The sequence below is a fragment of the Prionailurus viverrinus genome, chromosome B4 (genome assembly GCF_022837055.1).
Source record: "Prionailurus viverrinus isolate Anna chromosome B4, UM_Priviv_1.0, whole genome shotgun sequence".
NCBI lineage: Eukaryota > Metazoa > Chordata > Mammalia > Carnivora > Felidae > Prionailurus > Prionailurus viverrinus.
The window spans coordinates 9,646,734-9,664,114 of record NC_062567.1 but is presented as its reverse complement, the minus strand read 5'-3'; the positions used below and the strand labels follow the sequence as shown (position 1 = coordinate 9,664,114).

The following is a 17,381-nucleotide window of genomic DNA, read 5'->3' as shown; positions in this document are numbered from 1 at the left end:
CTGCTTGTCGGCTCCAGTCACCGTGTTTTTGTCTTGGGAAACCTACCAGGTTGTTTGTGCTGAGCCAGGCACACATGAGGGAGCTCGGGGAGATTTTGTCTTTGTGAACGAGCATGATTCTAAGGGGAAACCCAGGTTAACCTCACCTTCCTGAAACTGTGAGCCTGTGGAACACCCAATGCCGGCCCAGCCAGAAAGAACCGCGTGGCGAGGCCCTCACCCCCAGCTCCCTGGGGCTCCGTGTGAGCCCTGCCTCGCGTGAAGCCTCCCGAAGAGCCTGAAGCCAGCTGAGGCCCTTTGTAGGCGGAAGGAGCTGTGGGAGTCCCTCCAGGTCTGGAGAATTCCAGCTTGGGACCATAGACTCCCCCCGCCCCCAACCCCGTTCCCTGTGGGATAGAGTTTAGTTCAGACCATGGCTGCCAGAAGGCTGTGGTTCCTGGGCTGTGGCTCTTGGGCTGGCCCTACCACTTCCCTGTTGCCATATCCCTTGCAGCTGAGAGATTTACTCATTAACCCCCGCCGGGGTTCTTCATGATGTGAACGTTGACTGAATTTTGTGCGGTGGGTAAGCATTCAGATACCAGCTCCCATCATGGATCACCTGTGTGACTTCAAGAAAGTGACTTAACCTCTCTGAACTTTGCTGCCATAATGCCTACTTCCTAGCTCTTTTCTCAGCAGATCATTGTTGAGTGCCTAGTACCCCCTGGGAATTGCTGTAGGTGCCAGGAAAGTAACTTCAGGAGGCTCCTAGTCTGGTAGGGAGGACCTTTAAGGGGAAAAAAAAAAAAAAAAAAAACAGTTGAAGTACAGGATGGTCATTGCCTTGGCAGAAGTACGTATGTGGATGTCCGGGGGAACTAGCCCAGGCTGGGGGTGGGGAGAGCTCTGGGAAGAAAGCCTGGATTACAGCAGGCTGCTGAGTCCAAGTATGGGTTTCCTCCTCTGCTCCCCACCCTTACTCCCCCAAATTTACAGTTGTCCAAACTGACCTGTCCAATCAAGGAAGAGGGTAGAAAAGCAGAGTTGTAAATAGGACCAGTCCTTCTGGAAACATCCTCTCTTCCCCCTTCTTTCTGGGAAGGAACAGTGTGGCACGGAAACAAAGCCTCTCCAGCAAGAAGATCCAGAGGGAGAGGTCCCCAAAGTCCAGCAGGGCCCCAGCTGCAGGGATGGCCGCCCAGGGGAGGGGCCGGACCCCCCCCAGCAGACGGTCTGAAGTGGGGCAGTCCCGGCCTCCCCACCTCTGCTGGCTGCCGTCCCCCCTGCAAGGGCAGCCAGCAAGACCACAAGTATTCTCTGCTGCAGCTTGGCTTGAGAAGCAGGCTGCCAGCCCCCTGGTCCAGTGCCCATCGGCCGCAGCTCTAAGACCCTTCGAGCCGGGAGCGCCCGGAGCTCACACCTGAGGTCCTAGCAGCAGGCGGCCGGCCTCTCCCATGGCACCCACAGAAACCACAGGAGACCTCACTCCCAGGGGACCGGCCAATTCTTGAGTCACTAGGTGTTGAAAAGTCTACACAAGCTGCTCTTAAGTAATTATTCCCAAGGAACCCTTGCTGCCTTATTAATTTCTTTTGGTTTTTTTACGGTAGAGGATTGTCCTGTTAGGTTTTTTTGTTTTGTTTTAAGCTTGATGAAACCAGGTTTTAGCGAGGAGTCTGTACCTGTTTTTCTATGGAGAGCTGCTTGCCAACCTGTTCACCATCCTGTCCTCGTCTTCCTTGGAGTCGGATGGCCTCCACCAGAGAAACAAGGTGTTACGGTGATGCTGTGCCCCTGGACAGAGCCACCAGCCATAAAGGATGGATAACTGCCACCCTTCCCCCCCCGCCAAAATGAAAAATACAGGTTTTCCCCCAAAGTCTGCTCTCCAAGGTAATCCAAACAAAAACCCTTCACAGCGGTCCAAAGAGGGAAATCCTTGCCATTCCGGGTGAAAACGGCCCATCCTAATTTTCCCTCCAGATGTGCCAAATGTCTCCAATTAGTTCCCTCTGTGAAGCATCCCCTGGACCTAAGTCATGGCAGGTGTGAGGAGCCTTGAAGGTTGTTTCACTTTTTTTGAGTTTTCATTTTAACTGCAGGTAGCACAATGGAGTATTAGTTTCAGGTATGCAGTATGGTAATTCAGCACTTCGACAGATCACCCTGGGCTCACTGGGACAGATGTGCTCCTGAATCTCCACCTCCTATTTAATCCAACCTCCCATCCGACCCCCACCCTCAGCCTTGAAGGTTTCTGTAAAGGAAAGCCTGGGGCCCACAAGGTCGAGCTGCACAAAACTGGACCACAGTGTTCACTAGTTTAAAAAAAGAAAAAGGGAAAGCTAGACCCAGATAGCTGGCCTGGCCTAACCTTTGTGCATTCCCCAGAGGCACTCTGAGGAGGGAGGAGCTTACCTCAGGAGGTCAAGGACAAGGGAAAGACCCTTTCAGCTTCTCTTTAAAGTTCCTACATTTGCCATACTTCCGTGGTAAGAGCTTTCTGTAAGAAAGACCAGTCCCCGCAAGAAAATAGAGATGCCCTCCAGGGAGAACAATAAAAGGAAATGAAGTCCGGTGGGGGGGAGGGGAGGGAGGGAGGGAGTAAAAGTGGCCTGTTTCTCTGGGCCTGTGAAGTACTTCTTGACCCTCTATCTCTTTTGCCCAAGTGATGATTCTGAAGCCAAAGGAAGCTAAGAGGTTTCTGATGGGTTAAAGAGAGGTCATCCATTAAAGGGTCAAGGCCTGGTGCTCTGAGCATCTGTCGCTGAATTAACCAAATCAATTTAGAGCTTGTGTAGTCTGACAGCAAGGAGTAGGCAGCCAGCCGGAGCAACATCTTGATTCCATTAGGTCTGGCTGCTGAGAAAAATTAGCCATTGTTTTCCTTGCTGGGTATGTGGCCCTTTGGGGAGAAAATAGATGCCAGGGAGCCCTCCTTCGGTGCAGGTAACAAAGGGCGTACTCCTCTTCACTTGGTAAGCTGATTATCTGTGAACGTGGCTTGCCTATTTTGGGGGGTCTGATTTGCTTCCCAGCATAGCCCATTCAGTGTAATACTGAGCAGTATTATAGTAGGATGCTTTCTTCCCAGGGTTAATGTTGGGAGATGAGAGATTGTAGCAGGTGAACGGTCAACGCTGACTCTGGTCAGAATTGCAGTGGACCTGGGTGGGAATTGGCTGGTTAATAATTGGAGCCAAGGAGCCCTAAGGGAACAGCCAACGTCATCTGAAATGCAATGAACAAGAGCCCAGGTTAGGCTTACGCTTGCATTGGGGAAAATCCAAGTAAGAGAAAACATTGTTAAGAATGCCCATGGTACCATAGTAGCCATATTTTTTGAAAAACTATGTAACCTGTACTTGGGGCTAATAGGTGTCCTGGTGTGTAAATGGTGGAGGGGAGAGAACATCATGATAGCTGCTATTTTTTGAGTGCCATGTGCTGGGCACCATTTTAAGCACTTTATATCTATTAATACAATAGCTCTATGGGGGGGAAAAAAAAGCTTGTTAGTCATAGTATTTGAAAGATGAGAAAACTAAGACCCCAAGAAATTACACTGGCGGAATGTGCAACCAGTAAGTGGTGGACCGTGTGGCTTTGAAAACCATTCTTCTAATCCGTATTATTCTGGATGGTCTCCTAGAAGTAGGAAGTGTTTAAGACCAGCAATTATATTTTTAAACTCCAACAAGGGGCAGGATGACTGACACTCCTTGGATTTCCAGTGCTGGCCTTCAACACATGCCTAAGGATGTAGGAATGCCCGTGCGTGCGCATACACGCCTCCTTTTATGGAAAAGGAGCCTAAGATACAGGGGGGTATATAGAGTCGAGATGATCACCGAGGCCTGTTGACTTCCAAGCCAGAGTCCCTGCCCCTAAAAGTGATGAACTGAAACAAAGTAGAGCCCACTGTTTCAAAGATTGGAAAGGGGGTAGGGATTAGATGTGACCTACAGCCCCAGGGACTTGCTTCTTTCTTCTTTAAGCATCAAGTAAAATATATTGAATGCTTATGCAACTGCTGGTAGAAAAAAAATAAATCCTGGCATATGGTGTCAACCCACGAAGTTGGGAGTGACAGCCCTGTTTCTAGAAGGTGAACACTGCAGAAATGAAACAAGGAAGTGAGTTTTCTAATTCGTATGTTTCATTCTGAGCTTGGAGATTATTCCTGGCTATGAGTCTAATTCTTTTTATAAGAGCACTCTTTGCTGGTGTTTGGAAAGCATACAGGATCTTGAGGTTGCCAGGGGCCTTTGAAGAAGCAGTCCTTCCCTTACCCATTGGCTTTGCAACAATTTGTTCTCGCCCATCGTCAGGCCTTCGTGGTAGGTTAGAAAGACCCTAGGACAGCCCAGTCACGGGATGGGTCCCAACATCAGTTACTTATTTAACCTCTGCCAATTCCCTAATCTCTCTCCACGGGGTTTGCTCTGTCTATGGAAGCAGGAGCCTGGACCAGATGGCTGCTGGGATTCTGTATATTACCCACCCCCCGCCCCCCAGAAGCAGCAGGAAGTTACTCAGAGGTCATGATGAGGCTTGGTGACTCAGCCTCAGGGACAGGAGGAAGATAGGCTCCCTGAAGTCCTCGTCAAGAATCAGAGCCACTAAAGCGAGCTTCCTGTTGGGCCTTTATTTCCGCATCATTCCAAGAGCTTGCCCACCACCCCGTGTGCTGTTCCGGCACTCAGTGAACACGTGTCCCCACCGTACCTTCCCCCACTCACAAGGAACATGGCATGGGGGCGGACATTAGCCCTTTTCTGCCTTGACCTTCAGCGATACACAGGATGTGGGAATCCCTCAGACCAGCTAATAGGATCCAGCTACCCAGGTCGGCTCATTAAGTGTGTATAGTGCAACCTCTTGCTCAAACACGGTTATTTATTAGCCACTCGTGTTTGCTCTCCGTTAATGTTTCCCATCTCCTGTTTCCCCCATTACAATAGCGAGGTCCAGAAAGTGGACGTGGAGGACCCATGGTCACTTGGGAATGCCATGTCTGGCTCAAAATCGACCAGTCCACATGTAGTACCAGCCACGTTTCCCCACCGTGGTGATAGATCCTGTCTCCGACCACTTCTGGACCGTTTTTCTAAGTTCTGGTTTTCAGGACAAGCCCCGTTATTGATGCTGTTCTTAATCATGCTTCTTGTCGTTGGTTAGTCCTTACTTGGAAGCCTCAAAGCACTGAGGCATCGCTGTACAGAAAACCAGAAGAATCCGGGTCTCTAAGAGGAGAAAGAAGTAATACTTGTTATCGTTTACAGCAGAAAGGGAACGAAAAGCCATTGTGTAGAACTAGAAAGATTTGGTTTTGTACTTTCTCCTTACAGTGACGTCGCTGCTCATTTGTAAAAATAATTCTTATAAAGTTAACCAGCCATTAGTGAGTAAAAGCTCTTCCCGCTAATTGGTGGGTCCGTGTGGAAAGGAGCACAGAGTAATGGGCCAGGTGCCCTTGACTCGGGTTTCTGGTTCCCTCACTGACTTGCTGTGTGGCCTGAGGCAGTTCCCCTAATTTCTGTGGGCCTCCCTTTCCCCAAGAAGTAAGTTTCAGGCTCATTCTTCTTGGGGAATGCTAAAAGATCAAAGAAGGCATGTTTGTAGAACTTGAAAGATGCCCAGATGAGGTACCTTAGAGAGGCCTTGATTTAATATGTATTAATTTATAAATCCTTTGATTATTGATAAACCAGCATGCTAGCTTTTAATTAGCTGCGTGGGCCTAATTGGCCGTAGAAGTCCTGCAAAACCCTAAGGGAACTAGCCAAGCCGTAATGATCGTCCCGTGTGTGTGACCTGTCTGTATGTGGATTTGCAAAGCACATCGACAGCTGTCACTGGTAGCTGGGTTATGATGGCTGCACCAAGCCAGAGAGGCTCTCCTGAAAGTGACACGATCTGGGGCTGCCTCCAAAACCAGCACATCAGAGTCCGGTGCACCCTGTTGACAAAGAGGAGGCAAGGTCGAGCATCTTCTGTCTGCTTGCTGCTGGTACTCGGGGAGCCTTAGCGTAGAGGGTTTAGCAGGCTGGCCTCGAAGCTGCGGGGCACAGGGGCCTGGGGCCAGAAACGCCCAGCCCTCCCTGAAGGGACGGTGCATTTACAGCAAGCGATGTAGGCCCTAGTGGCCAGCATCTGCCTGAATGCACAGGGGAGACGTTTAGCTGCCCTCATAGCCTGGCGCCCCACCCTTCCCATGTGCCGTGCATGAGACGAAAAAGTCCGGGCTCGTCTTCCCGCACGAGCACCTCCTTTTCGGTTCCCGGGACCCTGCTAGTGTCCCAGTGCGATTCGGTCCTAAAAAAAAAAAAAAGCTGCATTCATTCAACTCCCTCTCACCCTCCCTTCCCAGAGTTTCGTTTGCAAACACACTCTCTGCTTAGAGCCGACCTGAGGGAAAACTTTTGCTCTGCCCCCTGTTAGGAGATGTCTACAAATGTCCAGCATCCTAGAGAGATGCTGGGGCCAGGCTACCAGGGTCAGTGCCAGGAGCAGGGGGACAGAGGGACCCCATCCAAGCCCGGAGGGTTACGTTTGGGCCAGTTGGCAGCATGGACAGAGGCAAGGCCCTCTGCAACAGCAGTGTCTGGAAGCCTCTCTGGGGAGGCTCTGTTGGCCTTCTGCTTCTCAAGGAGTGGGAGCGAGGAGGGAACCAGAGCCTCCAAGCATCGGCTCTGGGGTTTGCCACCCAGTGGAAAGGGGCTTCAACTGAAAGGGCTGGGTAGGGTGTTCAAAAGCACCAAGTTTGCTTTCTTTTCTCTTGACCAAGAGGAGAAAGCCCCTGGAGGTCTGCCCGTCCGATGCACGGTGGGCACGTTGCCCCCAAGGGCTGTCCAGGACAGAGCCTGTGGCCCGAGCACCAGCCAGGACTCAAGACTGGGACCAGCGATACGATCTGCAGGGCCCCTTGATCAAAATCTAGTGAGACTGAGCAGAACGTCACATCAAGCACAGGGCCCTTCTGTGCGCGTATCACGCACGCATGAAGCCAGCCGTGGCCAAGGTGGGTGCAGTGCAGGGGTCGGGGGTCCCCCTTAGCGAACTGCCCTCTGTCATCCGCCCCAGTTTTCAGAGGAGAGGGATGAGAGAAGGGGACGGGGGAGAATTCTGTACACTTCCTCAAAGATTTCCAGCACGTGAATAACCACATTTTATGTCCTGACGCCCCCGTGTCAGCTCTGGAGTTAGGAAATTTAAGAAAAAAATTATCTTGGTTATTCTCTGTTACTTGCCAGGAGTCAGGAGAAGTAAGAGCACTGAGGGAATCTCACTAAGGTCTAAGTTCACGGAGCACTTTGTGCCCACACCGTGCCAAGGATCTGTTGTCTCTACCTTAGAGGGGGATTATTGCCGTCTTACAGGCGGGGAGACTGAGGCTAAAGGAAATGCTGTCATTTGCGTAGGGTCAGACGGCTTGGACGTAGGGGCCCCCGTATGCATACAGATGCACTCAGACCCCAGGCGTGTATGCCTGGCCACTTGGTCCTGTGTACTAGCTCCAGATCAGGAGGTCCGTGTCCGGGATCTGTGAGTTCTGGTGCTTTTGAATCCTCTGGCTAAGTTCAGGCGGTATGTCTATAAATGTTGAACAACGGGAAGGCAGGGGGAGGGTGGGCAGAGAGGAACTTCAGGTGTGTCGCCGAGCTTGTTAGCAGAGCATCCGATAGCAGAGTGAGACTCAGATCTGTGACTTGAATAGTGGGCTCTACTCGGGTGCCTTTTCCTCCGTGACCTCACGCAAAGCCGTCTGAGCCAAGGTAGGGCTCTGGGTCACTTGCTTTCCTTGAAATGTCTCTCTACTCGCTTGAACTGACACTAAAGGAAAAAGAAGTACGGTTCTCCTTGGGCTTCAGAGTGAAATGTTCTTTGAGCTGTGGACCAAAGAGTAGTAAGAGGAGAGGCCCTCCTGCCTATTGTGCACACAAAATAATGGTACAGTTCGGCAGTGCAGGTCGTGGAGAGAAAAGAATGCGGCCATTCTAGAAACCTTTTTTTTTTTCTTTTTTTTCCCCAGCCCAGTCTGACAAAGGGGTGGAGTCCTTTGGCCAAGCCCTGACTAGCTGGCATGCCTGGGTCTGGGGAGGCAGGGCTGAGGGAGCACTGGGAAACTGCTGTCACATTTTTAAGGAGGAGAAAATGTGAGCAGGTCAGGGAGCATCAGGAGCCCCGGCTCAGACTCCGAGGACGCTAGGTGGAGGGTGAGACCCTAAAAAACCTAGGCCTCCATGCACTGGGCAAAGGGACGACCCCAGGGAAGAATCAGCCACTCCCAGGATTCCTGATCTACCCTTCTGTGGGCAAAATCCACTCAACTTCTAAATGTGTAGAAGCAGCTGCAGTAGAGGCATCGAATGTAAGCATCAATAACGTAAATATAAATGCGTGTGCGCGTAACTTTAACCTCTTGTGACACGGTCCACCGTTCACTTTTTCTCCTGATGAAAGGAACGCCTTCCAGAGCAGTGCTGCCCTAATTACTCCCAGACCCTGTAGTCCGCTGCTTAGTTAACAGGGCCCCCTCCTCTCCGGTGGAAGGAGTCGGAGTTGTGCCCGCCAGGGCCTGAGGGCAGCGCCGGGCACTCTCTCCCTCCCACTTTTCAAAACTGCCCTAACTGTACTTGGCCTCTCCCTTGGCCGTGGCCGCGGGCCGCTGGCTGCAGCCTCCCGCCGGCAGCGGGACTCTGGAGTTTCTTTGTGCCGCGGGAAGAAGCAGGGGCTTGACAGGCTCGTCTCCTTATCTCGAGTCGAGTCGCCTACCCCTGAAATAAGGTTCCAGCAGCCCCCGCCCTTCGCAGAGAAGCTTCCCGGAGCCGACTCACCAGGGCGAGTCCGGGCTCTTACACATTAGTGGGCAGGAAGTGGAGTCCCGATGGGAGGCTGGGAATTTGACCGCCTTCCCATTTCAGCACTGGAGGGAGAGGGCTCAGCTCGGCGCCGCACGCAGATGGCCCCCGCTCCCCTGTGAGAGCTCCCCTGCTCTCCCTCCGCAGCCCTCCCTCCCAGCGCTCGCGCTCGCCCCCCTCCCCGTGGAGGGAAAAGTCTGCGGCGGGAAGGGTCGTGGATCCCGCAACAAAGGGCAAAGCAGAGGGGAACAACTTGAAAAGAACTTGTTTTGTTCCTGTTGAGAAACCTGCAGGAAAATCCACACCCACGTTAACCGCTTTTGAATTTGGAGAGCAGCCTCTGTGTGTGTGTGCGCGCGCGCGCGTGCGTGCGCGCGAGCGTGCGGGGGTGTGTAGCAAGAGACGGAGGAGGTGCAAACTGTGTGGTCTCAGCGTTGATAAGGAAGCTGCCAGCTGTAGAAGTTCAGCAAAGAGAGGACTACCGCCCGCCCAGAGCCAACCGCTTCTGAACGTAAACCGCATTGTTTTCTGTCCAGATCTTCCAATGGAGGCAGTTGGAAAACCTGTATTTCAGAGAAAAGAAGTTTTCCGTGGAAGTTCATGACCCCCGCAGGTAAGCTAGAAGAGTCCTTTCCTTCCGGGAGCGCGTGGTCCACCAGCGTGTTATTGACCTGACGATTTTTGTGCTGTCATTGTTCATTTGGGGGAGGGGGGGGGAGGGGACGGTTGACCGCGGGGAGTATCGTCACAGCTGACAGTGAAGCTTTGTTTTGTGCTCAACGTGTTGATGGATGCGGTGGATTCGAGTGTGCGTTGGGTGTGCGTGCGCACGCGTGAGAGAAATTGGCAGTTGGGTGGTCGTGGCACCTAGCTGCACATGTGCGGTATGCATACGTGTGGAGTTGTCCCTGCTCACGCCGGGGAGTTTTAGGGAAGGTAGGTGACACTCGGTAACACGCACCACATTACACGGGGCAGTGGGCTGGGTCCTTCTAGAGAGGTCTTGCCGAAGGAAGAGGGGATGGATGGCTCGTTCAGAGCTTCTGAGAGTGTTTCTGGGAAGATAGCACCAAAAGGGATTTGTACCCAAGGGAGCTGTGTTAATTCACTCCACGAGCTGTGGTTTCAGGGTGTCATTGTGGTGGGTGGATGTGAAAGAAACACAGTTCTGTTTCTCCCCACCCACATTGTGTCCCAGGGAGCACCTGTGGAGAAAAATCAGTGCTCTCAAAGTCAGATGCCAAACAATAGGGTCCCCGTTTGGAATGCAGCAAGCCCCTGCGTGGAAGGTTCTCGGGCAGCACGTACCGGCCGCTCTTCCTCTCTTTGTCTGCTGGCAGCGCTGGACTTCGAGGCAGCCCAGAATTCCCCAAAAACAGGCCTGACACCCAAGGATAAATTGCTTTTAATAGGTCCCAAGATGGGTTTACAAGAAGGGATCTCCAGGAAGATGGTGGAAAGGTCAGACTCTGTAAAGGTGCAAAACTGGGCTTCTGGGCACCAGCGATAGCTACCCCAGCCTTGGCCAGCCGAAGAGGGTTGGCCCCGGCTCCACTCGCATATGGCTTCTGAGCACCCAAAACAGGCTACTTTGCACCCAGACAGTTCTCAGAACGAGACACTGCCACCCCCCCCCCACACACACACACCCAAGTCAGAGGGCTAAGCTTGTGCCGTGTCTCAGCCCCTGCCACCAGCGATAACCCAGCAGGGGAACATGCCTCTCCGCCCCACCGTGTAATCTGCCTGAAGCAGCCACTCCCTCGGAGGGAAGCAGCTCAGCCCATGCCCCCACCTTCTCCACAAGACCAGCAGATGGAGAACATCTTAGCCAGTCTGCACAGTCAGGTGATGCGAAGTGTCCCCCGGACCCTGCCTCTGCCGAGCAGGCCACGTGGGGGAGGGACAGACGCTAAGAACAGGCCTCCCCCCAAGAAGGAACTCCCTGCTGCTTTTCCGGGTGAACTGTATCAGACCAGTCTTAGGTTCTCTCCTCCCCCTCACCCTTCTGTGTCTGAAAAGAGTGAACCGAATGTTGCCACAATGGGTCCCATGCAGAGAGGGGCTGTCCGACAGGACGAAAACTAGGGACTGGGTCATCTAAGGGGCTGTGCACACTGTCCACGCCTGTCCTCTGTTGGGAATTTTGCTAACTCACGCACCTCGGACACATCTGTGTGTGTGTGTTTTCCCTGTTTGTCACCCTGTCCGTGATACAATACTAAATTCCCCTCCCTTTCCTAAGGCCCAAGATAAAGCAAAGGGTCCAAACCTCACACATAATTATCATGGGCTTTTAGCCTGTTTCAGACATTCTGGGCTACAGAAAGAGGTCCTTGGCCCTGAGGCAGTGTCCAGAAAGGTTAGCACGGCTGGGGAGAAAGGCAAGAGGACTGGGTATTTCTTGTTTATGGGCAGGCACTGTTCTAAAGACTTGGACACATTATCTCGTAGTGTCCTCACTTGTAAACCCAGGAAATGGGTATTGCTAGTTTCCTGTTGTACCTGTGGTAAACTGAGGCACAAAAGAAACAAAATAACCTGGTCTAGGTTACAAAAAGCCGGTAAGTGGTGGAGGAAGGACTTGAACCCGGGGAGTCTGGCTCTAAGACTCCCAGGCGTTACCACTCCGCTCTATACAAAATACTGGCAATTGAGTGCTGAATGGCACAGGCCCTAAATACTGAGAGTGGCGAAGCCAGCCTGGTCAGGAGAGGTTCTGAGCTGAACCTCTCAGGTTCTTAAGAGAGAGGAGGGAAGGGAGGCATTGGAAGCAGGAGTGTGATCACCTCTCCTGGAGAGAAACAGTCGTCCTCCACCCTAGAGGCAGGCAGGGAGGGGGTGGCCAGGGAGGTGTCTACGCTGATGTCAGAGTTGGAAACCCAAGCTGACTGCAGCTTTAAGGACCCCTTTTCCAGATGGACACCGGTGCAAACCTAGGGGATTGCCGTGGGTTGTTAGCTACTGGGTTTCATGGCAGAGCTAAGGCTCTCAGCCGCCTCCTGCCTCCTAGGACAGCAAATGGTCTTCCCAGGGCCCACAGGGCCCTCCTTATCTTAAATGCCTCGCCCGCTGCTGTTGCCACAGGTATTTGGAGCAGGGAACAGGAGTCTGATGGACTCTGCATTGAGGCAGTCGCAGCCAGGAAGGGAGCCAGAGGTGAAGGGTTGGGATGGCAAGTAAGGAAAAGAATCCTGCGGTGAAGAGGGTGGGACCCAGACAGGGACCGGGGATCACCCCAGGCAGAGGGCGCGTCCTGAGTCGATGGGCCCAGCGTGGACCACAGAAGGGGACGCACGACGTGTGCTCCCGGACACGCACCCCCAGCTCGATACCCACATTGGTTCTCTGGTTCTTGGCAAATATTCCGTTTCTAAGGTTTAGGCAAAACAGAAAAGTCAGTGTGGTGGGAAGAGCCTGAAGGGAGAGATGCGGAGAAGAGATATGTTTAATAATGGAGCAGGAGAAAACTCCGGGTCTGATGCGCTGTTTGTACAGCACCTCCCAGACCTGGCGAGCCTCCTGGACCCTTCCTCCCCTGCCTTCCCTGAAACACGCGAGCATTTGGCCCCTGCGACTCTCGTGCTTGCCCTCAGACATGCCTCCAGTCCCTCGTCCTTTCTAACTCCGCTTTTCTGGGAGAAAGGATCGTACTGGGTCCCAGGAGCAGCCACTGGCATAGAAGCCGAAGTGGAAGGTTCCCATCATGGTTTCTTCTTATTTCTACAGGGATCTGTGGGGCATTCCTCCCCACTCTGTCACCGGCTCCTTTTCCATGATGGGAGCAGCTCTAAATTGTCTTGCAGGGAAAATCTTCCAAATTAGACACCTTAAACTTGAGAACACGCTTTTTTCTTATGTTCACGTGGGGAACCCCAGGCCCCACCCCAGCACCTTGCCTTGCACACACCCACACACACACACACGTGCATGCAAACACATGTTCTCAGATTTCATTTGCCAAACCATCTGCCTAAGGGACACACTTCACTGAAAGCATCCTATAACCCCTTTTTTTTTTCCTCCCTACACCATTGATGTGAATTCCTTTGGGACCCATGTTTCCCACTTTTATTTTGTTTTGGTTTGGTTTTTTTTAGTGTTTATTTTGAGAGAGAAAGAGAGTGCAGGGGAGGGGCAGGGAGAGAGAGGGACAGAGGATCCAAAACTGGCTCTGTGTTGACAGCAGAGAGCCCGGTGGGGGGACTCGAACTTACGAACCGTGAGATCATGACCTGAGCCCAAATTGGACGCTTAACCGACTAAGCCATCCATGTGCCCCTCGTGTTTTATTTTTAAAGTCTAATTGCCTCTGTCTACTCCGTACACAGATAGGCCCTATCTCCTACGTAAACGTGTGTGGAGGGGGGGTAGTGGAGAAGATTGGCTCGACTCCATTCTGCCTTCCCTCTCCTGATTCTGTATACCCTGTCTGCCCTGTGAATAAATTTGAGATTGATAACCACTCTCTCAAGGAACATGGAGTTAGAGCAGTGTAAGAAGTCTGGACTCCTTCGGGACTTCCCACAGGCTGTGGCCTGTGGTGGTGGTGATTAGAACAGAATTGACTTATCCTTCACCATAGGCAGCATTGCCTGCTGTTTACTAAAGGACATTGTCAAAGGCTCTTCCTGTTCCGAAGTTTGTGTTGGCCCAGTGCCAAGAGCTGAAGCTCAAAAAGGACCATCCAGTGACCTAGAATGACCCGTCTTATCCCAGACAAGACAGAAGCTTGAATGGATTCTGAACCCTAAGGAGCCAGTAAATCAAAAGATTAGCATTATTCGTGATAGCCAAAATATGGACATAACCTAAGTGTTCATTGAGGGATGAAAGGATACAGAAATTGTAGTGTGTGTATAAATACAACGGAATATTATTCAGCCACGGGAAAGAATGGAGCCCTGCCATTTGCAACAATGTGGATATACCTGGAGGACATTATGTTCAAGTGAAATAAGCCAGACACAGAAAGGAAAGAACTGGGTGATCTCACGAATATGTGGAATCCAAAAGTCAAATAGTAGGGGCTCCTGGGTGGCTCAGTGGGTTGAATGTCCCACTGGAGCTCAGGTCCTGATCTCACGGTTCGTGAGTTCGAGCCCCGTGTCAGGCTCGCTGCTGTCCGTGCAGAGCCCACTTCAGATCCTCTGTCCTCTCTCTTCTCTGCTTTACCCCTGCTCATGCTCTCTCTCTCAAACACGAATGAACATTAAAAAAAAAAAAAAAAAAGTGGAAGCATAGACTGGAAGGGTGGTTACCTGGGCCAGGGAAAGGAGGAAGTAGGGAGTGTCCGTCAGAGGTACAAAGCTGCAGTTGGGTAGGACGAATAAGCCTACAGATGGAAGGTAGAGCACGAGGACTGTAGTTAATGATGTGCACTGAATATTGGATGTGAGCTAAGAGTAGATCTCCAGTGCTCTTGTGACACAACTAACTATGTGAAGAATGATCATTAGCTTGACCGTAGGAATCATTTCACTGTGTGTATCAAATCCTGTTGTACACCTTATATATATACAATTTTGATTACATTGAAAAGCTGGACTTTGCTATGTAGTTTCCTAAGTGTGTGTGTGTGTGTGTGTGTGTGTGTGTGTGTGTGTACATGCTGGCATGTGTGTTCATATGTCCCCTTTATGCCAGGGCGTTTAGTTCCCACGGGGTTCTTGGTAAAAGCTGTCAACGGATCAGCGGAGTCCCTCATCATAAACATGCCTGAACCTTCTGATTCTTGCTGTCACAGGGCTTCAGTGACCAGGAGGACGTTTGGACACAGTGGCATCGCGGTACATACATGGTACGCATGTCCAGCATTGATCAAGTCCATCTGGGCTATGGCCATTAGCCAGCACCAGTTCTATCTGGACAGAAAGCAGAGTAAGGTAAGTCAGGGACTGGGAGGCACTTTGCAAAGACCAGACCTTTCTACCAAGAGGGAAGCTTGCCTGAGGGTTACACTAGGGCCTGAGTCTGGGTCTCCTAATTTAGGGCTCAGGAATTCGACGGGTGGGGGCGGCACCGTGTCCCCCGCCCCGAGAGGTGCACAGGTACAGACCTGCCTTGCAGAGTTACAGGAGGGAGGAAGGAGATAGGCTCTTCCAGAGGGTACGTCCCGTGCCGTGGTCAGGGGCTCTGGCCCTTTACTGCAGCCAGGTAGGGCCCTTTTGAGGAATTCCAAGCGTGCTTTCGAACTTCAGAAACCTCTCCTAGGAACGAGCTGTCAAGCCCTTTATGGTGTTTCAACAGTGGCATATTGTTTCCTTTTTGAGAGAGAGGAAAAAAAAAAAAAGCAACCCGTTTGCAATTAATAGACACCATCTAACTGTTTAGGATAATTGCTGTGAAAACCCTCCAGGCTTTTCCAACTGCCAGTTCCTTTAAAAAAAAAAAAAAAAAAAAGAACTGGAAACATTAAAAAAAAAAAAAAAAAAACCACCCAGCCATTTCCCTAAAGTAGACCTAGAGCCTCAGGCCTTGGTAAACAGCCATCCTCCGAGGGAGGTTTGACCCAGCCCCAGTGCGGACACACAGGTGCATTTTCTGGCGGGTGGGAGAGTGACGTCTCCTTGGTTCACACACAGCTTCTATCAACACTCGGCCCCCTCTTCCTCTACCGCCTCTGCCTGCCGTGCTGCCTTGCCTTCCCTCCACAAGCCATTCTCCTTCATTAGCCCTCTGGTCAAGGGCCCCATCTAGACGGGTCTTGCCCCTTTCCAGAATCCTGCTGGCTTGGCAGAGGCGATGCAGAACTATCGAGGGAGATCCAGCCTTGGCCCCTGGGACGTTTTGTCCCATCATGTGGGTCCTCCGTGGGTGTGGAGGTGGCCGGACTCTGGCCTTACTGGGCCCAAGATTCAGCAGATCGGAGCCCTCTTGGATCCTGACGGCTTCCTCTTCTGTCCTACTTCCTGTCTGGGTGGCGTTGTTCTTTCCCTGGCGTGGGTGGAGGAGTAGCCGGAGAGACCTGGGGCCAAGTGGGAGGGAGGAGTAAGATAGTAAGAAAATAGGAGAAAAGGAAACAATCTCTCAGCTCATAAATCAGTTTCAAATCAGGGCCCTTCCTGCCAGGCTGTCACTTTGTCCTTCATAACACGGTTTTCTCCTCTGCGAAGTCTTCCTGACCCCTTTTTTGGTCATTTTCTGGGGTGAATGGGCACAGAGTAGAGTGTTTTTTGTTGTTGTTAGGCATAATGGGAGCATTCCACAGCTTTCCTGGTGATGATGGACATTGGCACAGGGATTTGAAGCCCAATTAGATCAAAAGAAACTGGGCCAAAGCATTTTGACTCATGCTTTAGCTTGAGACAGTGGGTGGGTGTCCGCATTATGCCCTCTGGTTGCGAGAGTTAGAGGTCAGAACCTTAAAACATTGATTCCATCCTCTGTGTTGTTCGGGAATGGGTGGTGAGGGGTGGAGACCTTGGCAACCCTCCTGAACCCCACCACTGATGCCTCTTGGGGGCAGACCCCCCACACACACCAGTAGCACAATTTTGAAAGGAGAAAAGACAAAGTGTATTTCCCTCTGAGGTTAGTACATTAGCTGTTTGAGCTGTTCTACCCTGTGCTGGTTTTTTGCATTGAGGGTCTCTTGAGTAACTCAAGAAGCAGGTTCTTTTTTTTTTTTCTTTTTTCTTTTTTTAATGTTTATTTATTTTGAGAGAGAGGGAGTGCACACCTGAGCAGGGAAGGGGCAGAGAGAGAATCCCAAGCAGGCTCTGCACAGTCAGTACAGAGCCCGGCACGGGGCTCGATCCCCCGAATGGAGAGATGATGACCTGAGCTGAAATCAAGAGTCAGACGCTTAAACAACTGAACCCCCCCACCACGAGGTGCCCCAAGAGGCCGGTTCTTAGGGTTCTTCATCCCCCCTGTCAAAGATGGTCTTCCTGGGGCGCCTGGGTGGCGCAGTCGGTTAAGCGTCCGACTTCAGCCAGGTCACGATCTCGCGGTCCGGGAGTTCGAGCCCCGCGTCAGGCTCTGGGCTGATGGCTCAGAGCCTGGAGCCTGTTTCCGATTCTGTGTCTCCCTCTCTCTCTGCCCCTCCCCCGTTCATGCTCTGTCTCTCTCTGTCCCAAAAATAAATAAACGTTGAAAAAAAAAAAATTAAAAAAAAAAAAAAAAAGATGGTCTTCCTCTGCAGTTGGAGAAGCCTTCTTTGCCAGGCTAACAGGTCAGCCCTCTGAAGCAACAAGTAAACTGGGAAAAGTTAGTCTCAAAGTTCATTTATTAGCAGCAAGTATCCTTTAAAAGGCCAAACCAGGTGCCCACGCAATAGGGGAATTTCAGCTGTCCATCTCAGTGACCCCTGGGGGACGGAAGGAAGTACACGTTGGCCCGGGAGCGGGAGAACTTTCCCCCCAGTCAGCTCTGCTTCCTCACAGATGCTCCAGAGCCCTCCCGTTTCTCGTAGGAACCAAGTCCTCAACCCACAGTGGCAGGTGAGGAATACACTCCACAAGGAGGTCCAGGGACTCCATTTCCGGATCTCTGACTCTAGGCAAGTGTCTCACTGTACCTGCTTTGCCTCCC

At 51.7% G+C, this 17,381-nt stretch overlaps 1 protein-coding gene across 9 annotated transcripts in view; it reads left to right on the top strand.

Annotated features, from left to right (window-relative positions):
* Nucleotides 1-17,381, top strand: part of FRMD4A (FERM domain containing 4A) — a 331,019-nt gene that overhangs the window by 258,025 nt on the left and 55,613 nt on the right. For all 9 annotated transcript variants that reach the window (XM_047864925.1, XM_047864923.1, XM_047864920.1 and 6 more), the window contains exons 12-13: nt 9,383-9,459; nt 14,593-14,731. In XM_047864925.1, the coding sequence (XP_047720881.1) occupies nt 9,383-9,459; nt 14,593-14,731 (216 nt within the window). The remainder of the gene's footprint in view (nt 1-9,382; nt 9,460-14,592; nt 14,732-17,381) is intronic.